General features: G+C 53.0%; 3 protein-coding genes across 8 annotated transcripts; 2 read left to right on the forward strand and 1 right to left on the reverse strand.

The window, feature by feature from the left end:
* The first annotated feature begins 278 nt into the window (after positions 1-278).
* On the forward strand, positions 279-17,640 carry SLC25A19 (solute carrier family 25 member 19). 4 transcript variants are annotated; one of them, XM_047707305.1, is made up of 8 exons: positions 324-423; positions 926-977; positions 3,639-3,808; positions 4,001-4,156; positions 4,503-4,673; positions 13,221-13,404; positions 13,865-13,995; positions 15,945-17,640. In XM_047707305.1, exons 3-8 carry the CDS (start codon positions 3,677-3,679, stop codon positions 16,125-16,127), a joined length of 957 nt encoding a protein of 318 aa, XP_047563261.1. In that variant the 5' UTR covers positions 324-423; positions 926-977; positions 3,639-3,676; the 3' UTR covers positions 16,128-17,640. The 4 variants fall into 4 exon arrangements, with proteins under 4 accessions (XP_047563262.1, XP_047563261.1, XP_047563264.1 ...); XM_047707308.1 differs by having other exon boundaries at positions 341-423; positions 926-982; XM_047707306.1 differs by lacking the exon at positions 926-977 and having other exon boundaries at positions 279-423.
* A 154-nt stretch (positions 17,641-17,794) lies between these two features.
* MIF4GD (MIF4G domain containing) lies at positions 17,795-22,291 on the forward strand. 2 transcript variants are annotated; one of them, XM_047707314.1, is made up of 6 exons: positions 17,795-17,908; positions 19,488-19,619; positions 20,437-20,546; positions 20,715-20,870; positions 20,967-21,059; positions 21,577-22,291. In XM_047707314.1, the coding sequence occupies exons 2-6, from the start codon at positions 19,538-19,540 to the stop codon at positions 21,802-21,804; spliced, it is 669 nt and encodes a 222-aa protein (XP_047563270.1). In that variant the 5' UTR covers positions 17,795-17,908; positions 19,488-19,537; the 3' UTR covers positions 21,805-22,291. The 2 variants fall into 2 exon arrangements, with proteins under 2 accessions (XP_047563270.1, XP_047563269.1); XM_047707313.1 differs by lacking the exon at positions 17,795-17,908 and adding an exon at positions 18,451-18,604.
* On the reverse strand, positions 22,146-26,164 carry MRPS7 (mitochondrial ribosomal protein S7). Of its 2 annotated transcripts, none has more exons than XM_047707312.1 (5): positions 26,019-26,164; positions 25,198-25,389; positions 25,017-25,080; positions 23,614-23,781; positions 22,146-22,804 (listed from the first exon to the last, which is right to left on the reverse strand). In XM_047707312.1, exons 1-5 carry the CDS (start codon positions 26,084-26,086, stop codon positions 22,583-22,585), a joined length of 714 nt encoding a protein of 237 aa, XP_047563268.1. In that variant the 5' UTR covers positions 26,087-26,164; the 3' UTR covers positions 22,146-22,582. The 2 variants fall into 2 exon arrangements, with proteins under 2 accessions (XP_047563268.1, XP_047563267.1); XM_047707311.1 differs by having other exon boundaries at positions 25,892-26,024.
* Between the last annotated feature and the right edge of the window lie 20 nt (positions 26,165-26,184).

Here is a 26,184-nt window from a genome sequence, read left to right on the forward strand (position 1 = left end):
TTGAAGAAAGCGGGTCAAATTCAGAGCACACAACCTTGCCCCCGCTCGAAAGACGATAGCAGCCACGCGCCACTTAGTGCTGCGACTTCCCAAGGGCACATCCGTACTTCGAGAAGCTCCACCTTCCCACGCGTGATAACATTCGCGCACGCGCGCGTAGTGAGACTACACCTCCCAGAAGGCTCTGCCCCCAAAACGGGGACAGCCTCGTTAGCGATGAACTACATTACCCAGCGATACGTTGCAAGAGGTGGTGCCCATCTGTTACTATACAACTATTGGTCCAACCCCTGTCGGAAGCTGCCTGGTGATTGGTCCGGAAGCCCGCCAGTTACTGCCAGGCTCAATTAGTTTTGCTATGAGACTGCGTGAGGAGGTAGGAAGAGAAGCGCGCGCGGAGTTGTGCCGCGCCCTTCGTGCCGGGTGAGTAACCTCTACCGTCTCCTTCTTCGACGTGCTCTCGGGGACTGGGGGGTCGTACATAGGCGCCGGCACTCACGTGGAGGCAGGGCCTGTACGCGCACGTGTCATACCTGACCTGAGAAGCATCCTCAGGGACGCAGGGGCCAAAAGCTCGCACACATGCTGGACACCCATAGGGGACACCCATACACGTGGGTGCGTGCTTCGCGGGCGTCTTCTTGGACTTGGGGCGAAAATGCCCCAAGGCACAGCTGGACATGTGTGTCCACACGCGGGGACGTCTCTGGGGACCCCTCGCTGAACATAGGGACACACGGGCTCGGGAGCTCACCGCTCATAGCCCAGCGCCCGGGGCTTCCGCAGTAAGGGAAGGGGCATGGCGGAGGCGCTCTCTGTCCCGCCCCCCGCCCCCCCTGTCCACTCTAGGGACCCCGTCTCTACGTGCTCTATTCTGTATATTACGCATATACAGTCGTACTTCATTTTTATTTTGTCTCTTTAGGTAAATACCAAGGCTTACTGGTACAAGAAGGAAATTCGAGCAAGTGGAAAAAGTAAAGTAACTGCAACTATATTTAACCAGCCCTTTCGCTTGTTTTAGACTTTTACCTTTCTTTTTTTTTTTCTTTTTTTTTTTTTTTTAAGATTTTATTTATTTATTTGAGAGAGAGACAGTGAGAGAGAGCATGAGCTAGGAGAAGGTCAGAGGGAGAAGCAGACTCCCCATGGAGCTGGGAGCCCGATGCGGGACTCGATCCCGGGACTCCGGGATCATGACCTGAGCCGAAGGCAGTCGTCCAACCAACTGAGCCACCCAGGCGTCCCTAGACTTTTACCTTTCTTACAAGGCTTACCACATATGGTGTCTTGCATGATCGTCCCAGCAGTCTGGACTAGGTAGGGCAGACATCATTCCCATTATCCAGAAGAGAGAGGGGAGAACCCAGGTTAAATAAGCGTCCCCGGGTACTGGGGGAATTTAGCTATAGCCTGGAGGACTCGGGAAAGAGAGTAGCCTAGAACGGGTTGTGGGGATCGACCTCACGACCCTGAGATCACGACCTGAGCTGAAATCAAGAGTCGCCTGGTCAGCCACCCAGGCACCCCACCGTTAGACTTTAAAAAAAATATATTATCTTGGAATGCTTTGCTGCGAGTGCCTCGTAGAAATGCCATGTTAATGTTAAGGATGGCTTGGAGCACTGCTTTCATACACGAAAGCAAATTTGGGGCTGAGGGAGTAGAGCAGACAGTTTCAGAGGCAAAAAAGAATCCGCTCGGCCCTGTGTGGACACTGACTTTCCTGTTACTGTTGGTATTCAAGAACTAGGTTAGCTCTGCAGCCCCTTCTAAACTCATTTTATATTTAGTTTTAATTGTCTTGGGGTGGGGTGGGGTGGGGTGGGGCATAACAGATTCACAGGATATAGAATTGTACAAGGAAAGGGAGAGATGTGTTTTCTCTCTTCCTTTGCCAACCCTTCCCCCAGAGGTGATCTTACCAACCTGTCCCTGTGTGTGTTGATACAGAGTTTTCCCCTGTGCTTTCTACTACTGTACAGGGTGTATATAGGTCTTGCTGTTTTTCTTTTGCAAAAATGGGGTTATACTAGACATACTGTTCTGAAACATTTTTCCCATGTTTCAGTGTATTGTGGTCATCTTTTCAAGTGTGAGTATCTCTCTAGCTCGTTCTTCATGGCTGCAGAGGATTGAGTGGATGTGACTTACTGTATTTATCCATCCGTCTGTTGATAAGCATTTGTGTGATACTCAGTTTTACAAACAGTGACGTAATTCATGACATTTTACACACCCATGGGAGTGTTTCTCTAGAACAGCGGTTCTCGGGGTGCCTGGGTGGCTCAGTGGGTTGAGTCCTCTGTCTTCGGCTTGGGTGGTGATCTCAGGGTCCTGGGATCGAGCCCTGCACCGGGCTCTCTGCTCAGCGGGGAGCCTGCTTCCCCCTCTCTCTCTGCCTGCCTCTCTGCCTGCTTGTGATCTCTCTCTGCCCAATAAATAAATAAAATTAAAAAAAAAAAAAAGATGGGGCGCCTGGGTGGCTCAGTGGGTTAAAGCCTCTGCCTTCGGCTCAGGTCATGATCCCAGGGTCCTGGGATCGAGCCCCGCATCGGGCTCTCTGCTCAGCGGGAAGCCTGCTTCTCCCTCTCTCTCTCTGCCTGCCTCTCTGCCTACTTGTGATTTCTGTCTGTCAAATAAATAAATAAAATCTTTTAAGAAAATTAATTAATTAATTTAAAAAAAAAAGATGAATTTAGAACAGTGGTTCTCAACCAGGAGCAAGTGCTGTGAATACTAGAGAGGACATGAGGACGACCCCTGGACTGGGGGGGCAATGCTACTTAGCTGAGCTGTGGTGCATGGGAGGGGCTCATCTGGGGAAGAGTGAGGGGAGATATATGGGGCAGGGGGACGGGGAGAGCTGCTGTGTTTCAGACATGGGGAACAGTAGGTGCAGAGGCAAGGTTGGCAGATAGGAACCCAAGCAGTGCTTTCTAGAAACTGGTCAGGAGCAGAGCCCACCCTATTGAAGTGGCTGAAGAGTGGTCCAGGGGGAGGTTGAAGAGGTCAACAGGGATCAAGTGGGCCAAGGAACATTATTTCAAAGCCAAGCATGGCTGCATCGCTGCAGCTGACCTGCGGTGTGCAGACAGTGGTGGGGCGGGAGGGGGCGGTATGCAGGAGGTCTCAGGAGTTGCTGGGTTTCTCTGGATCACGTGGGCTTATTGGGGAATCCCGCACGGTGCTCCTGGGCCTGCATGTCGGGCATCTGCCTCGGTGCTCAGCTGCAGTGGGCTCTGCCCCCTGGCTCAGGCTGGGACTTTCCCTCCAGCCATAAAGCCAGGTGTCTTGGAAAGCGAGCTGATCTCTGAAAGTGAATGATTTCCTACCACCCCTGTCGGTTCGTTCAGTCAACAGACAGGAGCACTCACCGTGCTGGGCTGTGTTCCAGGCATTGGAAATACAGAGGTGGGCAAATGAGAGCAAGGCCATGTTTTCATAGGTTCGCATTCTAGTGGGGGAAGGTGGCAAGAAACAGATGTCCAGAATAAATGTCCAGTATATTAATGCTATGCAGAAGAATAAAGCAGGGCAAGATGGGATGGTCAGGGAGGGCTGCTCTGAGGAAGTGGCTTGTGAGCAGAGACCCTAAGAACTTGCTCTGATGTTTACTCCGTGTCTCTTGCTTTTAGATTGGAACTGATGGACGTTGTATGGGCCAGAGGCAGGGATGGTTGGCTATGACCCCAAAGCTGATGGCAGGAATATCTCCAGTTTTGAGGTGGCGGTGGCCGGGTCTGTGTCTGGACTTGTCACTCGGGTGATGATCAGCCCCTTGGATGTCATCAAGATCCGTTTCCAGGTATCCTTTCCTCCTTTTTTTCCCCATGTAATGGGCTGGAGGACCAGTTCTCTCTTTCTCGTCAAAGCAGTTTCCAGAGTTTGGAATTTCGTCAAGGAGAAGAGCTTCGCTGCCTTTGTTACATTTTCCAAAATTTCTCCTTCTCACCCCACTCTGCCTTGTCATCCTGACCTTTTCGATTCTGATTCCCAGCTCCAGATTGAGCGCCTGTCTCGCAGTGACCCCAGTGCAAAATACCATGGGATCCTACAGGCTGGGAGACAGATTTTGCAGGAGGAAGGCCCCACAGCATTCTGGAAAGGACATGTCCCAGCGCAGCTTCTCTCTATAGGCTACGGAGCTGTCCAAGTAGGTGGCAGGGGAATGGGCCAGGGCCCTGGGGTTGTGTTGCTCAACAGAGGAGCACTGGGAAGGTGGGGCCTGCAGGGACGTTGCCTGGCTGGGGCAGCAGGAGGTGGTCCCCACACTTCTGCTTGTCTTAACGGGGACACTACGTGAAGTTTGAAGTCTGAAATTGAAGACAGCGTCAGACCAAGCTGTACCATATGGGCATTCCCTTCCATACCTTCCCCCCACCGCGGGGACTTAGCCCAAACTGAATATTAATTAGGCGTTGCCCCAGGAGACTGTCCTGACAGGCCCCCAGTGGGCTTGGGGGACCGTTTGTCAATGACTTTGTCACGTGCTCTTGTAGTTTCTGTCGTTCGAGCTGCTGACCGAGCTGGTGCACAGAGCCACCACGTACGATGCCCGCGACTTCTCCGTGCACTTTGTGTGTGGCGGCCTGTCTGCCAGCGCCGCCACCCTGGCCGTGCAGCCCGTGGACGTGCTGCGCACTCGGTTTGCCGCTCAGGGTGAGCCCAAGGTGAGTGGCTGGGCCGGAGCGGGGGTGCCCATGTAACAGGCATTCCAGGACTAGCAGCTCTTTTCCTTAGAGGGAACAGAACCCCCAGGCTTGCTGGGGTGTGCAGCCCCTGCCTTGGTCTGTCTGTAAGACCCATGACTGCTGAGCACCGTGCCGGGCGCTCGCAGCCTCATGCCGGGGACAGAGCCTACAGGTGGGAAACAGAGCAAGTCAGGAGCAGTAGGCTGGACAGAGAGGCGTCCGGGAGACTGAGACTTGAGATCCTATTTCTGGATTATTGTGAGAGTGGTTTTGGTTCACACAAAGCATGGATAGAGAAAATGGGATGATTGAGTCAGATTCCAGGAAGAACTTACTGAGTGGAAGGGAGGGATTAAATCCTGAAATAGACCTCCCCACCATAATCTTTGTTTCCTGGACACACATAAGAATAGCAGCGCGGCCGTGTGTGTGTGCGCGCACACACGTGTATACTCAACCAAGGAAGAGTGATTTTTCCACCTCCCTTCTGCTTCAGGGTATTTGGGTGGGAAATGGCACTGCTTAAGAATTTGATGTACTTTAGAATGACTGTGGTTTTGGTTCAGTTCCGTTGCCCGGGGTGGACATCCTGGGCTGGTGGAGCCCTTTTGTTTAGGAGCCACCCTAATGGCTTTTTTGGTTTAGAAGGGCAAAGTGTCTTGGGAACAGTGTGCAAGCAAACGAATGGGGCATGAGAGCTAGGTCCTTCTGAATGGCCCGTTAGTGGGAAATAGAGCTTTCTCCTGGTGGGGAAATGCGATGAGGGGCCCTAGCCACTGAGCAGAGAGCTGGAGGAGAAGCGTGTTTGTAGTTGGAGAAGACAGACAGCCGCCAGCAAAGTGGTGGCTGCTGGGATGAAAAAAATGAGTGGTGGTACTCCACTGGCTTCTCTGCTCTGGGATGCCGGCGTCCTCTTCCATGACTTCCCAGCCTTTAGTTAAGAAAATAAATCTATGGGGGCACCTGGGTGGCTCAGTGGGTTAAAGCCTCTGCCTTCGGCTCAGGTCATCCTGCGGTCCTGGGATCGAGCCCCGCATCGGGCTCTCTGCTCAGCAGGGAGCCTGCTTCCTCCTCTTCTCTGCCTGCTTTCCTGCCTGCTTGTGATCTCTGTCTGTCAAATGAAAAGAGGTCTGTAAGAAGGAAAAGGAAAAGAGAATAAACTCATTAGCCCTCTGGCTGAGATGATTGAGGTAGGGATTCTAGATTCTGGAATGATCAGCAAGTTGTGTGCAAAAGTGAGTGGAAGAGATCTGTTTAAAAGCTGTAGAACCTCCAACTTCTGTAGAACAGTAGCAGCCGTGGTGTCAGTCCTCACCTTTAAAATGTTTCTTAGCGGTACCTGGGTGGCTCAGCTAGTTAAGCTTCTGCCTTTGGCTGAGTTCATGGTCCCAGGGTCCTGGGATGGATCCCTGTGTCATGCTCCCTGCTCAGCAGGGAGCCTGCTTTTCCCTCTCCTCTCCACTCATGCTCGCTCCCTCTCTCTCTCTCACTATCTCTGTTGCAATCTCTGTCTCTCAAATAAATAAGTAAAATCTTTAAAATGTTTCTTAATCGGGTGCCTGGTGGCTCAGTTGGTTGAGCATCCATCCGACTCTTGCTTTAGGCTCAGGTCATGATCTCAGGGTTGTGACGAGTCCTGCATCAGGGTTCCTCGCTCAGCATGGAGACTGCTTGAGATCCAATCTCCCTTTCCCTCTGCCCCTCCCCCTGCTTGTGTGCACGCTCTCTCTAAATAGATAAATAAATAAATAAAATCTTTAAAACGTTTTTAAATCAGTGATCTATATGGTGTATAGAGGTTAAAAAGACAGGTGGTTCTGCATGAATTATAACTAACACTACCAGCCAACCCCTGATTCCAGTCCCCAGAGGCAACAACTTTTATTTTTATTTTATTTATTTTATTTTTTATATATATTTTTTGTTTTTATTTATTTTTTATTTTTTTTTTAAAGATTTTATTTATTTATTTGACAGAGAGAGATCACAAGTAAGCATAGAGGCAGGCAGAGAGAGAGGAGGAAGCAGGCTCCCTGCTGAGCAGAAAGCCCTATGTGGGGCTCGAACCCAGAACCTGGGATCATGACCCGAGCCGAAGGCAGCGGCTTAACCCACTGAGCCACCCAGGTGCCCTTGTTTTTATTTTTTAAAGATTTTATTTATTTATTTGACAGATAGAGATCACAAGTAGGCAGAGAGACAGGCAGGGGTGAGGGGAAGCGGGCTCCCTGCTGAGCAGAGAGCCTGACACGGGGGTTGATCCCAGGACCCTGAGATCGTGACCTGAGCCAGAGGCAGAGGCTTAACCCACTGACCACCCAGGTGCCCCTGCAACCACTTTTCATACTTGTGGTTCTTTTCTCATTATTTAACTTCCTAATTCTTAGTGATACTCTTTTACTACTAGTGTTCTCTCTTTCTATTTCTTCCTAATTTTTAAATTATAGGCATTAGCTTTTGATGGCTACTGTGGGAGATAAGAGTTTATCTCTTTTTTTTTAATTAATTAATTAATTAATTAATTAATTTATTTATTTATTTGACAGACAGAGATCACAAGTAGGCAGAGAGGCAGGCAGAGAGAGAGGAGGAAGCAGGCTCCCCGCTGAACAGAGAGCCCAATGCGGGGCTCGATCCCAGGACTCCGGGATCACGACCTGAGCTGAAGGCAGAGGCTTTAACCCTCTGAGCCACCCAGGCGCCCCAAGAGTTTATCTCTTGTACCACCACCCTCATGTGCTTGCACCTCCTTTAATTTCAGTATAACTGATTTATAGATTTTGGCTAAATTAGTACTGAGTGTGCTGTTATGATTATGTAAATGTTACTGCTGAGCCTTGAAATACATTATGATTACATTTTCTTGTATACCTTTGTCTTGCCTGAAGTTAGTGGTTGCCCTGTATTTTATTTATTTATTTATCTATTTATTTATTTATTTTTAAAGATTTTATTTACTTATTTGACAGAGAGAGAGATCACAAGTAGGCAGAGAGGCAGGCAGAGAGAGAGGAGGAAGCAGGCTCCCCGTTGAGTAGAGAGCCAGATTCGGGGCTTGATTCTAGGACCCTGAGATCATGACCTGAGCCGAAGGCAGAGGCTTAACCCACGGAGCCACCCAGGCGCCCTCAAACAATCTTGATAGGGTCAGCCTGTGGTCATCAGTCCTACGTTATCAGGGAGCCTCTCCTGGAGCCCCCAACTCTGGCAGTCTTCACTCTCTGGCTTCAGTATGGACTCTTTGCTTCGGGACTATTAGCAGCTGTTTTGTTAGGAATTCTCTTGTTGGGTCCCATGTCTTCTCTTTCTTGATTAATCCCCCATTTTGGTGGAGATATATTGGAGATACAGCTTCTTTAGAGAAGCCTTAGTAGAAAATGCCTTTATTTGACTCATGATTTGGGCATAGGATTCTAGGTAGCCCTCAGTGTTGCTGTAGAGAAGTCCAGAACCACTCTGATTAATGATCCTTTATATGAAACTATCACCCTTCCTGTCTTGGGAACTTTCAGGATCCCTTCTTGATTTTTGTCATTCTAGAGATTTACCAATGGTGGGCACTGGTCCTTGTCTCTTTCATTCATTGTGATGGACACTTCTCGACCCTTTAGTCTGGACACTCCTGTTACTCCTGCCCATAAAATGGTCATGAATCGTTATTCACAATTGCTACTTTCTGTTGTTGTTGTTTTTCCCTTTTCTTTCTTCAGTAATTCATGTCAGTTGGGTATTGGACGTCCTGGGTCTGTTCTCTGGTTGACTTATCTTTTCCCTACTATTGTGTAACTCTCTGTTTTTCTGTCCTACTTTCTGGGAGGTTTCCTTACCTCTATTGTTTGGGACCTCTACTGAATTTAGAAAATGTTTGCTGATGCATGTTAGTTCCCAAGAGCTCTTTGGTTTGATTTAGTCCAGTTTATTGAAGCATACCTTACATACACAGTAAAATTCACTCTTTTTAGTATAGAGCTGTCTGACTTTTTTTTTTTTTTTAAGATTTTATTTATTTGAGAGAGAAAGAGAGCACAAGTGGGGGTGGGGGAAGGGTTAGAGGGACAAGCAGGCCCTCCTGAGGGTGGAGCCCAATGCGGAGCTCTATCCCAGGACCCCGAGATCATGACCCAAGCCCAAGTCAGACGCTTAACCAACTGAGCCCTCCAGGCACCCCTTTGTGACTTTCGATGAGTGCATACAGTCACATAACCACTACTAGAATCAAGATATAAAACAAAAGTTCTGTCACCCCCAAAATGTCTTCCTGTCCCCCTTTTTAGTCAGTCCCTCCGTTGCCTGCCTCTGTAAACCACTGGTCTGTCTTCTGTCTAAAGTTTCGCCTTTTTCAGAATGTCACACAGGGAATTACGTCTCATGTAGTTGTTTGAGTAGGCACCCTTGCCCTTCACTTGGCATCTGGCTTTGAGATTCATGCGTGCCACATGTGTGAGTGGTCCGTTCCTTTTCCTTGCTGCATAGTATTCTGTCATGTGGCCCTACCATGGTTTGTTAGTGGAAAGATGTCAGGCATATTCTCCAGTTTTTTGGTGATTATGAGTAAAACCACCATGAACATTCACATACAGATTATTGTCTAAGGGGTGCCCAGGTGGCTTCATCATTAGACGTCTGCCTTTGGCTCAGGTCATGATCCCAGGAGCCTCACATCAGGCTCCCTGCTCAGCGGGAAGCCTGCTTCTCCTTCTCCCACTCCCCTGCTTGTGTTCCCTCTCTCGCTGTCTCTCTCTGTCAGATAAATAAATGAAATCTTAAACACACACACACACACACACATGGCACCCGGGTGGCTCAGAGGGTTAAACATTTGTCTTCGGCTCAGGTCATGATCTCCAGGTCCTGGGATCGAGCCTCACGTCAGGCTCCCAGCTCAGCGGGGAGTCTGCTTGTCCCTCTGTCTCTGCCTCTCCCCATGCTTGTGCTCTCTCTGTCTCTCTCCCTTTCAAATGAATAAATAAAATCTTTAAAACAAAACAAACAAACAGAAACCCACAACAGATTATTTTGTGAACGTTTTGTTTCTCTTGGGTGAAAACCTGGGTGTGGGGTTGCTGAGTTGTATGGTGAAAATGTTTAATTTTATGAGGAAAAGTCAGCCTGCTTCCTACATGGCTGTGCCATTTCGCATTCCCACCAACAGTTCCAGCTGTTCCTAATCCTCACCAGTGCTTATTGTTACCTGGTTTTTGTTTTTATTTTACTCTTTTTAAAATTTTATTTTTTAAAATTTAAATTCAATTGGGGCGCCTGGGTGGCTCAGTGGGTTAAGCCGCTGCCTTCGGCTCAGGTCATGATCTCAGGGTCCTGGGATCGAGTCCCACATCGGGCTCTCTGCTCACCAAGAAGCCTGCTTCCCTCTCTCTCTCTCTCTGCCTTCCTCTCCATCTACTTGTGATCTCTCTCTCTGTCAAATAAATAAATAAAATCTTTAAAAAAAAATTTTAAATTCAATTAAATAACATGTAGTGTATTATTTGTCTTAGGGGTACAGGTCTTTGTTTCATCAGTCTTATATAATACCCAGTGCTCATTACTACATACCCTCCCCAATGTCCTGTCACCCAGTTAGCCCATCCCTCCACCCCCCTTCCCTCCAGCAACCCTCAGTTTGTTTCCTAGGATTGAGTCTCTTATGGTTTGTCTCCCTCTCTGGTTTCGTCTTGTTTCATTTTTTTTCCTCTCTTCCCCTATGATCCTCTGCTTTGTTTTTTAAGTTTCACCTATCAATGAGATCATATGATAATTTTCTTTCTCTGATGGACTTATTTCACTTAGCATGATACCTCTAGTTCCATCCAGAATTTTATTCTTTTTTAAAGATTTACTTATTTACTTGAGGCAGACAACCAGTATGCCTGTGAGCAGGGCGAGGGGCAGAGGGAAAGAGTCTCGAGCAGACTCTCCGCTAGCAAGGAGCCTGACTCGGGGCTCACTCTCACGACCCTAAAGTCATGACCTGAGCCAAAACCAAGAGTTGGGTGCTTAACCGACTCAGCCATCCAGGCGCTCCTATTTTTATTCTTTTAAATCTTAGCCACTCTGCTAGATATGAATAGTGGTATCTCATTGTGGTTTTACCACGGAGATGTTGAATGTCTTTTTATGTGTTTATTTGCCCTCTGAGCACCTTCTTGGCCAAAACAATCTGTTCAAATTGTTTTCCCATTTTGGTGGCTTGTTGTTTTTGTTTTACATATTTTTTTCTGTGTCCCTGGCTGTGGCTGCCTTCACGTCCTTATAGCCTGTTGTTTGAAGAGCAGATGTTTTTAATTTTTAAAAGATTTTATTTATTTCTTTGTCAGAGAGCGTGCGCACAAGCAGGGGGAGTCGCAGGCAGAGGGGGAGGGAGAAGCAGACTGTGCACTGGGCAGGGAGCCCGATGCAGGGCTCAGTCCCAGGACCCTGGGATCATGACCTGAGCTGAAGGTGGACATTTAACTGACTGAGCCAGCCAGGAGCCCCAATAAAGTCTTAACTTATCAATTTGTCCTTTTATGCATTTTGCTTTTGGGTTTTTTATCTAAGAAATCTCTGTTCCTGGGTGGCTCAGTGGGTTAAGTGTCCAACTGTTGGTGTCACGTCAGGTCATGATCTCACAGTCATGGGATTGAACCCCACATGGGGCTCTGTGCTCAGCGTGGGTCAGCTTCAGATTCTCTCTCCCTCTCCCTCCCACTCTTTCTCACTCTGTCTTTCAAATAAATAAATAAAATCTTAAAAAGAAAAAAAAAAGAAATCTGCCTAATTCAAACTCACAAAGATTTTTTTCCCTCAGGAGTTTCTCTTGTTCTCTGAATCTTACCTCTTTTTTATTTTTTTAAATTTATTTATTTTTAAAGATTTTATTTATTTGAGAGAGAGAGAGAGAGTGAGGGAGAGCATGAGAGGGGAGAAGGTCAGAGAGAGAAACAGACTCCCCATGGAGCTAGAAACCCTATGCAGGACTCAATCCGGGAACTCCAGGACCATGACCTGAGCTAAAGGCAGTCGCCCAACCGACTGAGCCACACAGGTGCCCTCTTACCTTATTTTTAAATAGACCCTTTCCTTTTATCACGGAGGTGATGCCTTCTTTGTGGCCTGAGAATATTAATTCCAATTTTGTGGTTGGCCTCTGTTTCCTTTAGTTTCCTTCTTCTATCTACACCGTCTCTTCCTTCCACACGATCCCTGTGCCCCTCTCTGCCCCTGTGATCATTTTGGTCTCTGGGGATTTTTTGGTTTTTGGTCTTTTGTAACCACCGCGGAGCTCAAACTGATGACCCTGAGATCAGGAGTGGTGTGCTCTACAGCCAAGCCAGGCAGGCGCCCCGGTCTCCTTTTTTTTTTTTTTTTTTTTTTTTTTTTAAGATTTTATTTATTTATTTGACAGACAGAGATCACAAGCAGGCAGAGAGGCAGGCAGAGAGAGAGGAGGAAGCAGGCTCCCTGCTGAGCAGAGAGCCCGATGCGGGGCTCGATCCCAGGACCCTGAGATCATGACCCGAGCCGAAGGCAGCGGCTTAACCCACTGAGCCACCCAGGCGCCCCCCGGTCTCCTTTTTTTATGAAGCCTTTCCTCAGATGTCTGGTGACTCTTGGCTGCCAGCCTGGTGTTAAAGGGGGCACAGAGAAGCAGAGTGGGGCTGTGGGTACAGGGCGGGCTCGTTGCCCCGTGGCCTTCCTCTGAGTCCGGGCCCTTTCTTGGAGGTCTCCGGGGTGAAATCCTTCAGTGTGGCTGCCAGCGTCTGGGAGCCAGGAGGTGAGGAGGCAGCCAGGGTCCTCCCTTCTCGGTGCAGAGAACCTCCCTCATCACCGCGCCCAGAGCCCCTCTGGTCCCCTGCAAACAAAGTGCGGGATGGAAGGTGCTGAGAAAACATCAGTGCCCTGTGGTCTCCCGCATGGAGATTGCCTGTTGACAGGTTACAAAAGGTTAAATACACGCACACGCCAGAACATCCCTGTAGCATAAAATGGTGAGAGTTGATCTCCCTCATCCCTGCCCCGCCTCTCCCTCTGTGGAGGTCACGCTCGCCCTTCCTCACTTCTCGTGTATCCCCGGGGGTGATCCCTGCCTACTTTCTTCTTCCACAAGCACTAAGCCCGCCCTTCAGCCTCTCGCTGTGCCCATTCAGCTATACGTTTGGGGGATTATGGCCGATCTGTTGTGTAGACGACGTGATCCTGTTTCAGTGGCTGCTCTGTGTCCTTCGGAACGGGTGTGTCGGCGTGCGTGTGACCAGTCACCCAGGGGCAGACCTTGTGTCCCTGCTGTTCTGCGGGATGCGGTGGCAGCGGTGCTCGGACTCGTGCTGTTGCGCACTTGTGCGAACGTACTGGCCTTGTAAATAGCTAGAAGGGGGGTTGCTGGAAGCCCTTACCTTGGGACTTTTGCTCAGCATTTTCTTTGTACCCCTAGAAAAGCCATGCTCCCGGCGGCTGGGATTTTAGCCGAGGGGAGGTGCGTGTGACGGGCTGTGTTCTAGGGCCAGATCGCCCGTGTGCCCTCACTCCAGCTGCCTGTGTGCCGTCCAGGTGTATAAGACCCTGCGAGACGCCGTGGTGACCATGTACCGGACCGAGGGCCCCTTGGTTTTCTACAAAGGCTTGAACCCCACCTTGATTGCCATCTTCCCCTACGCCGGGTTCCAGTTCTCCTTTTACAGCGCCTTGAAGCACGTGCACGAGCGGGTCTTGCCCACCGAGGGAAGGAAGAACGGTGAGACAGCCCTCACGCAAGAGAATCCGGGTCTCCGCTGTCCCCCTCCCCCAAGCCAGAGCACCTCCTTCTGATCCCTGGAGGGGCTAAGGCTTTCCTGGCAGAGGCTAGGATGTCCCTGTCCTCTGAACCCTGCTCTGTCGCACTGTTGACCAAACCAACCGAGCCAGCTGCTGGCGGACCCTTTCTTTCAGCTCGTGCCACCCCAGCAGTGGTACCGAGGACATTTATTTCCTCCCAAGCCTTGAACCGAGTCACACCACACAGCCTGCAGGCTCCCACTTCTGTTCCCGCCTTACTGCCATCCAGGCCCAGAGTGGCCCGGTGTGCTTCTCCTTGCAGATTCAGGAGGCTGGTGGCTCTTAGTTTCGTGGTGGAGGCTTAGAGCTCTTGACCTTGAACGTGTCTTTCCCCAATTACACTTCCCTCATGTTCCCCCCTCCACCCCACTTTGGTTCAGAGAACCTCAAAAACCTGCTGTGTGGCAGCGGAGCTGGCATCATCAGCAAGACCCTTACGTACCCCCTGGACCTCTTCAAGAAACGGCTGCAGGTCGGAGGCTTTGAGCAGGCGCGAGCCACCTTCGGCCAGGTGAGCCATCCCCCTGCAGGGGGCTCTGAGCCTTGCCCCTCACCTGCCCACTGCTCAGCATTAGCCCCTGCAGCCTGTCCCTGGGGATCCCCAAACACACAGGAGAATCCATGCACCGCCCTGTGCATGTGGAGCGCCGTGGGGTGATCCAGGAGAAGGAGGGGTCAGGGTTCGCTCTTAAAAAGTGTTCAGGGCGCCTGGGGGTTCCGTAGGTTAAGTGTCTGACTCTTGAGCTCACCTCTGGTCTTGATCTTGGGGTCGTGAGTTCAGCCGTGTGTTGAACGCCCAGTGGGGAGCCCGCTTCAAGTGAAAAAGAGAAAAAATAAAGTGTTCAGTTCAATTTGGGTCAAAGAATATAATCACATGAGAAGGGTCCCCGGGGCGCCTGGTTGGCACAGTTGCTTGATCGTCTGACTCCTGGTTTCCGCTCAGGCTGTGATACCGGGGTTGTGGGTCAAACCCCACGTTGGGCTGTGTGCTTAGAGGACTCTGCCTGTCCCTCTCCCTCTGCTCCTCCCCTGCCCTTGAGCTCAAGCGCGTTCTCTCTCTCTCTCTCTCAAATGAATAAAACCTTAAGACGAGATAGGGCCCCAGAATACTAAAGAACACGGAGGAGACCCCACCGGTGCGTGGGGTTGTTTCGTGTATGCTGTAGGGGTTCCTGGAGAGGGGCGAATGGAACCTGATCCGCTAAATTCTATTTTAAAGGCACTAGAAGGCTTTGTCATTCGCAGAAGCCCCCATCATGGGTGATGTTGTACTGTTAATAGTCATTCCTTAGTCTCAACCGGATTTTCACGGCGGCTTTGGGGCGCCGTGCAGTGGTGGGCTGGGGGTGGGGCGGGGGGGGGAAACGGGCATGTCCCCTCCCACGCAGGAGGGAACACGCCTGACAGAGGTCAGAAAAGAAGAGTGCACTGGAATGGGAGTCGGGAGGAAGGGAGCACTCCTTCCTTGGGGGAAGGGGAAGTATCGAGTTAGTTGTAATACATCTGTGTCGGAAATTCAGAGAAGTCCCGAGACAGAAAGATAAAACTGATAATGGAGCTCCCAGTACCACCCACCCAGAGATGATGACACGGAAGCTCTGGCTGTTGTTTCGTTTCTTTGCATAAACACACACGTGTACGTTTTAACACCAGGCGCAATACAAGGTTTTATAATCTCCTTTTTCCACTTAGGAACTTGTCTGGAAGGAATGGTTTAGGTTTGCGCAGGGACAGTTGGTGGGAGCCCTGGACAGAGGAGAGAGCTGTGCTCCTCACAGACTTTGTAGCCTGTGTGGTGGGAGGACCTCTGGGGGATGACGGAAGATCAGGGAGGGAAGTTGAGGCCAAATGGAGCAACCCCTTGAACACCAGGCAGTGGAGCTTGAATTTGATTCTTTTTTCTTCCCTCTCTTTTTTTTTTTTTTTTTTTTTTTTTAAGTAAGCTCTATGCCCAGTGTGGGGCTTGAACTCATGACCCAAGATCAAGAGTCCCACATTCTACCAACTGAGCCAGCCAGGTGCCCCTTGATTCTTTACAACGTCATTGTCATCACAACGGGGAGTTAGTGGAGATGTGACGAGAGAGGTGCTTGAGGGGAGTTGAGTCCTGGGGACGTGAGTCTGGCCGCGGTGTGTGGCCAACTGAGAAGGCCAGACCGGAAGCCAGAGCTCACGAGGGCCAGGTTCAGATCCACTGCCCAAGGGGGCCTGGTGGGATGAGGGAAAGGGTCCTTAAGAGTTCTGTCCAGTGTTGATTTCCAGGCGCTGCCTCTGTTAAATCCGAATTACCGGTCTGCTTAGAAGAGAAAGCAAAGGTTAACTGCTCTGTCCTTTTTGTCTTCATTGCTTTGTCCAGCAAGTGTTGACTAGGAGCTGTGAGGTGCCAGGTGCTGGACTGACAGAAGGACAGAGTCAACATCCGTGTGTTAATCGCTTCCTCTGTCCTCCTCTTCTGCCCAGGTTCGCAGCTATAGGGGCCTCCTGGATTGTGCCCAGCAGGTGCTACGAGAGGAAGGCTCTATGGGCCTCTTCAAGGGCCTGTCCCCCAGCCTGCTGAAGGCTGCTCTCTCCACCGGCTTCGTGTTCTTCTGGTATGAGCTCTTCTGTAACCTCTTCCACCACATGAAGAAGGTGGACAGCTAGCCCGGAGGGGAGGAAGGGCGGCCCCCCGAAGGAAGGCGGACGCCTCTACCATCTCTTGTTGCACTGAGAGCTGCTGCCCGCGCCTGCCTGCCAGCCAGCTCGGCTGTCACTCGAAGGGCAAGCGCTTTCTCGGGGAGAAGGCAGGGCTTGGCCTGTGGGGATGCAGCCAAGCGGTCAGAAGGTGGTTTTCCTTTGTGGTCCAGCCTGCAGGAAAGGCAGTAGTGGCCACCCTGCACTTCCAGCACCTTCTGCCCAGAGACCTCTCCGCGCTCTGGGGGTGGGAGGCCATGGCTAGAGCCTGAGGGCTGGGATTGGGCCCTTTGCGGGGGCCTGGTCCTCTCGAGTGCGCTCCTCCTCCCACCAGCTGATGTAATACACATTGAAGCTGAAAGTATATTCCTTATTTCACTCCATCTTCCTTTCCATATCACATCCCTCCTCACAAAGTATGAGGGGAGGAACCCTGGCCTTCCTCAGAATCTATTTTTCTCAGTACTTGCATCCCTCATACAGCTTTGCTTCTGGTCCTGGGGGGAGAATTAGTCACTTTATAGCCACACCCCCCAGGCCCCGGTCCTCCTGTGACGTCCCGCTCAGCCTGTTCTCTCCCCTGGGTGGGACGGAGCATGGCTAAGGGTCTCTGGGGAAGACCGATCTCAGTGGCCCACAAGAAGTGGGGACCTGTGCTGATGGGGAGGAGCTGTGGGTGAAGGCCGTGGCCTTTTTCCCCAGCCTACCTGGGGTCACTCCACTTCCATGGGGTCAGGGCGGGAGCCTTACAGCTGGGCCAGTTGGCAGCAGCTACCTGCTCAGTGTCTCCCTCCTGGGCTCACTGTGGTGACACACTGTGTGTGTCCTCTGTCATCCCGGAAGGGCCACAGCTCTGGAGCAGCCTCATGAAGGGGGTGGTAGAAGGAAAGGGCTGAGCAGCCAGCCTGCTGAGGGCAGCAGGGTCTGGGGGTGGGGGGGTTGTCACACAGCTACTGATGTGGGCACAGAGGAGAAACTGCAGTTAGGGGGTGAGCCCAGGAAATCTACAGAACACAACCACCATCCTTTCCACCCAGTTCTGCACCCCCCACCCCAGGGAGCCTGGCCTGCGGGGTCCCTCTGCAGGGGGAGTCAGGATGGAGAAGCACCAGGCACCGCAGGACTTCACCCTGCCCTCAGTCTGGGCTCCAGCTCTAGCCTCTGTGCCAGCCTCTGCACGAACTTAGGAGGAAAGCAGGGGCGGAATAGACCTGTGTGGGTGTCATGGCCCTTGGACCCCTTCTGTCATCAGAACTGGCTCTGGCCTGGAGCTTTGTGACACGTCTGAGACCCTGAATCGTGAAGCTTCCCTGCTTCCGGCTGCTGCTGATGGAGTCCCAGGCTGGGGGTAGGGGGAGCTCCAACACCCACAAGGTCTGGGGCCCTGGAGGCCTGGGCTTGGGGTTGTAGGAAAGCAGCTGCCTGAATGTATTTTTTTAAGAAATTACACTTCAGTGGAATAAAGTAAACTTTATTCTCTTCATCTCTCCTACTCATTAATTGGCTGCAGCTGCCCTTTCTCATCCCTTTCCTGGTGACCGCTTCGGCCAGCCCTTTTAACAGGAAACTACCAAGCACGCTTGTCTGCGCGACGGGAAGAGGCTTCCAGCCCCTTCTGGCTGCCCTTCTGCAGCGCTGGGCCGGCGTCGGGGATGACCCTCAGCTGCCGGGCCCGCGCCTCTTCCCCAGCCACAGCCTCGACCGAGTCAGGGCCTTGTTCGACTTGTCACTCGCAGCACCTGGCGGAGGCGGCAAGCTAACGGGGGTCGTGGGGAGGATGTCCTTATTCTAGAGCTGGCTCGTTAATTTTCAACTATTTTACCAGTACCGTTTGTATTTGGAGTAGGAGAGGGGGTGTGGGGGGGGTTGATCCAGCCCTTACAGCCCCCCTGCCTTGTCTCGCGTGGGGGGTAGAAGTGGAGGGCAGGTGGCCGCCGCCTATCAGTTCCTGCCCCTCCAGCCACCCTTGCCCTGCCGCAGGCCCCCCCACTGCCGCGCGGCCCCGCCTAGTTTCCTTTTTGGATCCCGTTTTAACCGGACCCCGGGCGTGAGAGTGGGCTGGGGGGGAGGGGGCGCCACCGCTGGCGACTGAGGCCTTTCTCTGGGCCGAGGAAGGTCCAGCCTGGCGCGGACGAGTCGAGTAAGGACAGGGTGGGGGCGACGTCGAGGGCCTTTCCCTCGGCCCCGCCACGGACCTCCGGAACACGCGCGGCGAAGAGAACGTCACCGGGACTCCGGCAGGTGGCGCTGGCGGAAGGGACCCGCCCCTCCCGGGTCTTGCCCCGCCCCTCCGCGTTGGCCCCGCCCCGGCGCCGCGCTCGGAAATGACCTAAGCGGCGGCGAGGCCCGGCGGGTCGTTCCAGCTCTGCGGCGCGGCGGACGGGGGGCGCGCGCGCCATGCCTGCCGAGCTGCCTCCGGGCACGGGGGCGCGGTGCCCGCCCGGCAGGTGGGTCCCGGCGCTCCTTTCGCACGGCTCCGCCTCTCCCGCCCGCGGGACCCCGGACGGCGGTCCTGCCCCGCCCGGAAGGGCGTTCCAAGCTCGGGGAAGCCGCCGGGTTCTGGAGATCCCCGAGGTCGTCCTTCGACCAGGGAGGAGGTGTCGCGCCCGGAGAGGGGACTCCAACAGGGACAGCCTCTCCCGTCATCCCGCTCCCGCCTTCTTTAAGAGGAAGGCTCCAGAATGGAGCTCAGGAATTAGGAGTCCTGAGTGGGCAAGGCCGGGTTTCCGCCGCCCGGGAGGCCAGTTTAACCAGTCCGTCTCGGGGAGAAGTTGGCCAGGACAGGAGCAGTTCGGGACCCCGCACCCGCCCACACTGGCCAGGCCGAAGGCTGGAGGGGCGGGTTTGGGGACTGAGAAGGACTCTGACCAAAGCAGAAGGAAGCGTCGCGGCCAGGGGATTGGAACCTTGCTGGGACAGACATGTCCCCTGGAAGGTGGGGCCGCAGTTTCCATAGGCAAGGGGGGCGTCTGATATGCCCCTGTCCACACTCCAGCGCAGCTCATCGCAACCCAACCTTAGTATCACCGGAGAATATCCCTGCCTCCTGTGGAGACTGGACGGTTGGCACTTTCACCTTCACCGCTCTAGGCTCCTGGAATCCCAGAAGCTACAGGGGTTCCTAAACTTAGCAGCAGGTGCCTGGCTGGTGTCGGGTCTCCACGAGAGGCCAAGCTTGCTGGGCCCTCAGCCAACCAGCCAAGGCAGTAGACTGGCTGGGAGCACCTGTCCCAAGCACTGGCCAGCCCTGCCCCGAGGCCTGCAGAACTAGAAACCCTGACCCCACGCTGCACACCTGAGGCCTCTCCCTTTCCCTCTCCTCCTCCCCAGGTGCTGTCATTAGTCCCACCTCAATAAAGAGCTGCTGGGGCTGAACGGTCATGGGGGATCCCGGTAGAGAGGAGTATAAAATCCAGTCTTTTGATGCAGAGACTCAGCACCTGCTGAAGACAGCACTCAAAGGTGAGCGTGAGAGCCCTGAGCTGCGGAGAAGGGGCCAAGGGGACAGGCCTGGAGGCCTGAGCCTTAGCCTGGTGAATGCCCAACCAACCCTGTCCCTTTGCTTTCTGAGAATAGAAGTCAGGACAAGCTGGAGGACAAGCTACATTCAGGCCAGTAATTGAAAGTATGAATCATAGAGTCACCTTTCGGCCAGTAAAGCCATTTTTAAAGTTTAAGTCCCCATGAGAGTGGGGTGGGGCACAGAGAGCAGAGTTCTCATCTCCTGAGCCCTTGCATTGGACCTGGCTTCTGCGTCGCCCAGCAGGGCGTCTTGAATGTGCAGAGCTGGCTGACTTGGGACAGGATGAAGCACTCTGCCTCGCAGAGGAGATGCAGTCATCGTCCTGGATCGGTGCCTTCTGCAGCCCTCAGAACAGAAGTTTGACTCAGCTAACAATTAGTAAAGCCCGTCACATGCCAAGCTAAGCCTGTTGGGGGGGCCCTGCCTAGCCTGCCCTTGTCAGGGGTTCCTGTATGTGTGTTCTAAGAACACTTTCTTCCCTGAAATTGCTGTCAAATACATTGTTATTTAGTGCTCCTTCCGCAACCCAGGGCCAGGAAATACGTGCCCTAAAAACTAGCGTTTGCTGATTAGTCTCTAACAGCCATGTATCCTGGCCATCGGTCTCCCAGTGGAGCTGGGAAGTCTGGTCTCTTTAAATGTAAGTGTATCACGGGAGTGCCCTTTTGTAAACACATCTCAGATCCTTCTTAGAAGCAAGGGGAGACGGATGTGGTAATTCAGCAGCTCTAGACTCCCCACCTATCTCTACCCTAGATCCAGGTGCTGTGGACTTGGAAAAGGTGGCCAATGTGATTGTGGACCATTCTCTGCACGACTGTGTGTTCAGCAAAGAAGCAGGACGCATGTGCTATGCCATCATTCAGGTGGGCTGGGACTGGTAGAGAAGCAGGGAGACGCTTTGGGAAAGGGCGCAGTGGAGGGCAGAGGTGGAGAGTCAGACCCGACAGTCCTCAGCTGCTGAAGCTTGAGTGGGGGTCGCCACGGCATCACACCCCGCCCCCCCAGCGCACTGCCCTTTCCCTGGCTCACAGGCTGAGAGCAAGCAAGCAGGCCAGAGTGTCTTCCGACGGGGACTCCTCAACCGGTTGCAGCAGGAGTACCAGGCTCGGGAGCAGCTGCGAGCCCGGTCTCTGCAGGGCTGGGTCTGCTACGTCACCTTTATCTGCAACGTCTTTGACTACCTGAGGGTGAGGCCCCGGTAACCACCCTGGGAGGCAGAGACAGCCGAGCTGGTCTCCTTCAGCCGCTAAGTGCTCTGGCCCCTCCCCGGTCTCCCCCCACAGGTGAACAACATGCCCATGATGGCGCTGGTGAACCCCGTCTATGACTGCCTCTTCCGGCTGGCCCAGCCTGACAGTCTGAGCAAGGAGGAGGAGGTGGGTGACCCAGGTTCAGACAGCTGTGGAGGTGGGCCGTCCTGGGCTCAGCTCAGAATACCCGCCCACTGTCCCTGGAGGCGTCCAAGCGGCACTTCCCAGGGCGGGAGCCTGGGGGGCTCTTCAAGGCCTGTCTCAGTTCCAGGACAAGCTGCCAGGCTTGGAATTTATCCAGAACAGAGCAGCCAAAACCTACAGGCTCAGAGTCTTTCTTCCCAATAGTAGAGCCAACCTGTGGTAGGAATCCAGCTGTGGATACAGAAGGCCCGGAAACGCAGAGCCGGGTGGGGTGGGGGGAGGGGGAGGTCTGGATTAAGCGGCAGCTTGGAGGCAAACCCCGCATCCAGCCTGGCCCGGAGACCTTAAGCAAGTTCCGAACTGGTCTCCTTTCACGTAAGATGTGGCGAACGCCCACCAGGTGCCGGGAGCAGGACGGGAGAGGCAGGCACAGCTGGAGCCGAGCTGCTCCGGAAAGGCGGCGCGTGCGCCCCGGGGTCACCTCCCCCGCCCCCTGCAGGTGGACTGCCTGGTGCTGCAGCTGCACCGCGTGGGGGAGCAGCTGGAGAAGATGAACCGACAGCGCATGGATGAGCTCTTTGTCCTGATCCGAGACGGCTTCCTGCTCCCAAGCGGCCTCAGCTCCCTGGCCCAGCTGCTGCTGCTGGAGATCATCGAATTCCGGGCAGCCGGCTGGAAGACGACCCCGGCTGCGCACAAGTATTACTACAGCGAGGTCTCCGACTAGGTTTCCGGCTCAGGCTGCCTCACCAGCAGCACCGGCCTGTCCCTGCCAGACCTTGAACAGCTCATGGGGGTTTCCCACTCACGCGGCGGTCCTGCCTGAGCACATTCCCCGGGTTCAGGGACCAGGGAAGACCCCAAACAGACCTGCCCCTAATGTCCCATCAGCCTCTCCCCCCATCACCTCCAGCCTGGGCCAGGCAGAGAAAGGCAGCTTCCAACACCCACCGCACTGTGTAACCACTGGTGCAACAGCCATCTTGGTGCCTCAGTTTCCCCATCTGTAAAAGGGGTACCCATAGCTACTGGTGGTATACTTTGGGATACTGAGGAGCAGAGCACAAGTCACACCAGAAACTGCTTTTTATACATTTTGTACAAGGACCACTTTGGAAACAAATTTCCAGTCGATTTTAGTAAATGGCAGGTACCACACATGCGACACCAGTTCAGGGCGAGAATTTTCTAATAAACCTTTTCTAACATTAAAACTGCTTCCTTTCATAACTTCCAAAGTTCTACCCTGAATAAAGGAAGAGAAGCTGGATGGGCCCGAAGTTCCTGGGGGAAATCCAAATTGATAGGTTCCCGGTTTATGAGGAGCTGGGACAGGAAAAGCAAGTTCTAGCGCCCAAAGAAAGGACTAATGGGCATAAATACGTTGCTCCCCCCTTACAAGGCCTGCACGCCCTTAAAAAGGAACTACTTCACCCACAAGGGGTTTTCGCTGACAGGGACAGTGGCTCCCACTGTTTCTTGCAGCAGAGCGCCGCCCCCTCCCCCTACCACCAGCGGTAGTGAGCCAGGGCACGGTTGGCCTCGGCCATCTTGTGCATGTCATGCTTCTTCTTGATCACAGGGCCCTGGTTGTGAAAAGCCTCCAGCAGTTCATGTGACAACTTCTCCGGCATCAGCGTCCGCCGGTGCTTCTTCTCCCTGCACTCAGTGATCATCCACTTCATGGCCAAGAAGCGACGACGCCGGGCGGGAAGTGGCACAGGGACCTGGACAGGAGACACGGCAAGTCAGTCCAAGACCTTGTCGGGGTGGCAGCCTCCTTCTGCCCTGAGCTCTAAGGAGAGCCACAGGCTCCCTCTGGGCCAGCTCTGACGACACTCCTGAGGGGCCTGGCTTCTCCTTGAGTCCCCTGCAGCCCTGGGGGCCCTCACCCATTAGCAGAGGCATTCACTGAGCACACGCTCATGAGGCACTGACCTCTCTCACCTCTAAATGGAAGCTCAGCCCAGCTGCTACGAGCATCAGCTGGGAGAAGCCCCATCAAGCCGGGGTGACTCAGCCAGCGCAGATCAGGGGTACCTAAAAACAAGCCCCTCTTGTCCAGAATCATTTGCTAGACCGCCATTATATGCCAGGCACCGCTAGGGACCCAGATATTAATGAGCCTCCACCCTTATAAAGTTTACATTAAAAAAAAAACAGAAGCCGAGAACACTGGCTTATGACGGTGACACAGAATTAAATGCCAGGAGAGAGCCTTGTTCAGTTCAAGAAATGGCAACGAAACACCAGTTACGGGTCAAGTGCTACTCTAGACGCTGGTGTACAAAGATGAGTTCTACACATCCTTCACCACGAGAAGCTGACAGCTTACAACACAGCATCGTGGACGGAACAGAAGCAGGGGTGCGGGCATCGGGGGGGGGTGCTGGCGGATCCTGACAGAACCTGGTCCCTATAAAACGATCAATCTTAGCCCAACTCTGGACCTTCCCACTCCCAAGTGCTCCCCACCCAACCACTACCAGCTTGTTCTGTGGGTAGGGAGCCCTGCTTTCTGGCCCCGACCACTCACCTGGTAGAAATGGCCCCCTCTGAGAATGGGCACCAGCCCTATCACAGGCTCACAGTTTTTCAGAGCTTGGTGGAAGATGGTGTAGGGGTTGCGTTCGATGGTTGCCTGTTCCTCAGCAGAAGCAGCATGGTACTTCTCAAACTGCTTCCTTTTCACAGCTTCCAGAGTCTGCAAAGGGATAGAACTGGAAGATGCTGCCCCGGGCTCCCTGCAGGGTTTATCCAGCTGAACTAGTACTTTGCCCTTTACTCCTGTCACCCTGTTTCTCTATGACAGTGCGGACCCTCTCTCAGCACTTCTAAGGCAAAGTTCTTTTTTTTTTTTTTTTAAAGATTTTATTTATTTATTTGACAGACAGAGATCACACGTAGGCAGAGAGGCAGGCTTCCTGTTGAGCAGAGAGCCTGATGCGGGGCTCTGAGCCACCCAGGTGTCCCATCTTTTTTTCTTTTTTTTAAGATTTTATTTATTTGACAGAGAGACAGGCGAGAGAGGGAATATAATCGGGGGAGTGGGAGGGGGGAGAAGTAGGCCTCCCGCTGAGCAGGGAGCCCAGTGCAGGGGTCCATCCCAGGACCACCTGAGTAGAAGACAGATGCTTAACGACTGAGCCACCCAGGTGCCCCTAAGGCAAAGTTCTTAAAGGCCTCCTCTTTCCTGGAGGAGGACCACAGAGATTGGTGACTGGGGGAGTGAATGGTGGTTCTGATACCTACTGGCCTTCATTATAGCTACCACTTCCACACATATACAAGAGGATCATTTTTTCCCCAAAAAAATTTTGGGAGAGAGAATGAGCATGAATGGAGGGACAGAGGGAGAGGGAGAAGCAGACTCCCTGCTGAGCAGGGAGCCCAGAGTGGGGCTCCATCTCAGAACCCTGGGATCATGACCTGAGCCTAATGCAAATACCTGACTGACTGAGCCACCCAGGTATCCCAGGGAAGGTAATTTTTTTCCTGTTTCTTTCCTTTTTTTTTTAAAGTAGGCTCCACGCCCAGCGTGGGGCCTGACATGGGGCTCAAATTCACGACCCTGAAACCAAGATCTCGGCTGAGATCAAGACCTGGACGCTTAGGGGCGCCTGGGTGGCTCAGTAGGTTAAGCCTCTGCCTTCGGCTCAGGGCATGATCTCAGGGTCCTGGGATGGAGCCCCACATCGGGGTCTCTGCTCAGTGGGGAGCCTGCTTCCCCCTCTCTCTCTGCCTGCTTCTCTGCCTACTTGTGATCTCTGTCAAATAAATAAAATTTGAAAAAAAAAGTTGGACACTTAACCACCCAGGTACCCCAAACAGGAAAGGTAATTCTAATGGCAAGTATATGAACCTGTTCTTTTTTATACTAAACTGAAAGAGTCAGAGACAAAGGTATAAACAAGCAGACAGGAGAGACGTGCTAGTTACCTGTGTCATGAGGGATCTGGCCAGTACTTTGTTTCCTCCTTTCATCATCATGTTGATGAATTTACTTCAAGTAGAAAAACAAAATGCTTAGTGATTTCCCAGGCTGTATCCCAATCCTTACTGTAGACCCTCCCTGGTACAGTCCCAGTCCCTGGAACAAAAGTATTTGCTTCCATCTAACCTGATCACGGGGTCTTCAAACACAGAGCTTGTTTTCGCTGCTGGGGCAGCTTTGATAAGCTGAGTCTTCCTGAGTTCCTGTTCACACTTCTCCTCCTCAGTCAGCTCCGCCAAGGGCTTGCGGTAATACTCCTTGTCCGTCTGTGGATCCCTGTATTCAGGACTATAGCGGCTCCACCTCACCTGGGTTAGCCTGAGAAGGGGAAGAAGCCGGCAAAAGCTGACTCCACAAGTGAAAAGGCTTGACTTAATAATGGGCAGGTTGACCAACCCGCCGACGAGTAAGAGGCACGGAGACCGCTGGACAAAACCTGAACGCAATAATTCTGGCTCTTGTCCTAAGAGGTGGGAGGACCTCCCCCAACAGGCCAGGAAAGTCTCCCTCTCGTCAAGTGCCAACGGTAAGGCGAGGTTCCTGAACCCGAGGAGAGGCGCCCTGCCTAAGGATCTCCGCCTCCCGCCCCCTGAAAATCTCAGCTCTGTTCTCTTTGGTAAGGGCGCGCTTTCAGCTTCGACTCAGAATCACTACGCCTGCACATTGGCTCATAGTCACGCAGCCAATTCAGAGCTTTGGCCCGAGGTATCCTGGCCCGCAGGCTCTCTCCAGGTTCCCGCCCGGTCTGTGGCCCTTTCCTTCCCTACAGGTCTCTCCGTGAAGTCCCAAGGGGCACCCCAGCTTCCTACTGCCCTCTCACCCTGGAAGCCGCGGGACAGCACTCCGCAGGCCCAGCCCCAGGACCGACCACCCTCGCGCAACCTTCCCCGCGGGGGCAGCCATCTTGGCGGGCCACGAGGACCCCACGAAGGCTGCCTTCTGCGTGCCTGAGCGAGTGACGGAAGACGGGGGAAAGGCTACGCAGGGTCCTAAATCTGTGCATCACTGCATTCATCCGGGGGTTAAGAGTCTCTCACTCCGAGGTCGAAAGGCAAGAGCCAAAAAGAAACATTCTGCGTCTCATCATCCGCCGCAGCCCGACGCGACCCTACG

Source organism: Lutra lutra, chromosome 16, assembly GCF_902655055.1.
Source record: "Lutra lutra chromosome 16, mLutLut1.2, whole genome shotgun sequence".
Lineage (NCBI taxonomy): Eukaryota > Metazoa > Chordata > Mammalia > Carnivora > Mustelidae > Lutra > Lutra lutra.

Bases quoted from the DNA above. Each gene is read 5' to 3' on its own strand.
- SLC25A19 (XM_047707306.1), top strand. From the start codon at position 3,677: ATGGTTGGCTATGACCCCAAAGCTGATGGCAGGAATATCTCCAGTTTT. The intron at 3,809-4,000 runs GTATCCTTTCCT...TCTGATTCCCAG, and splicing joins TCATCAAGATCCGTTTCCAG to CTCCAGATTGAGCGCCTGTC. The intron at 4,157-4,502 runs GTAGGTGGCAGG...GTGCTCTTGTAG, and splicing joins TAGGCTACGGAGCTGTCCAA to TTTCTGTCGTTCGAGCTGCT.
- MIF4GD (XM_047707314.1), top strand. From the start codon at position 19,538: ATGGGGGATCCCGGTAGAGAGGAGTATAAAATCCAGTCTTTTGATGCA. The intron at 19,620-20,436 runs GTGAGCGTGAGA...TCTCTACCCTAG, and splicing joins GCTGAAGACAGCACTCAAAG to ATCCAGGTGCTGTGGACTTG. The intron at 21,060-21,576 runs GTGGGTGACCCA...CGCCCCCTGCAG, and splicing joins GTCTGAGCAAGGAGGAGGAG to GTGGACTGCCTGGTGCTGCA.
- MRPS7 (XM_047707311.1), bottom strand. From the start codon at position 25,974: ATGGCTGCCCCCGCGGGGAAGGTTGCGCGAGGGTGGTCGGTCCTGGGG. The intron at 25,081-25,197 runs GTTAGATGGAAG...TTCTACTTGAAG, and splicing joins TTTGAAGACCCCGTGATCAG to TAAATTCATCAACATGATGA. The intron at 23,782-25,016 runs GTAACTAGCACG...ATCCCTTTGCAG, and splicing joins CCAGATCCCTCATGACACAG to ACTCTGGAAGCTGTGAAAAG.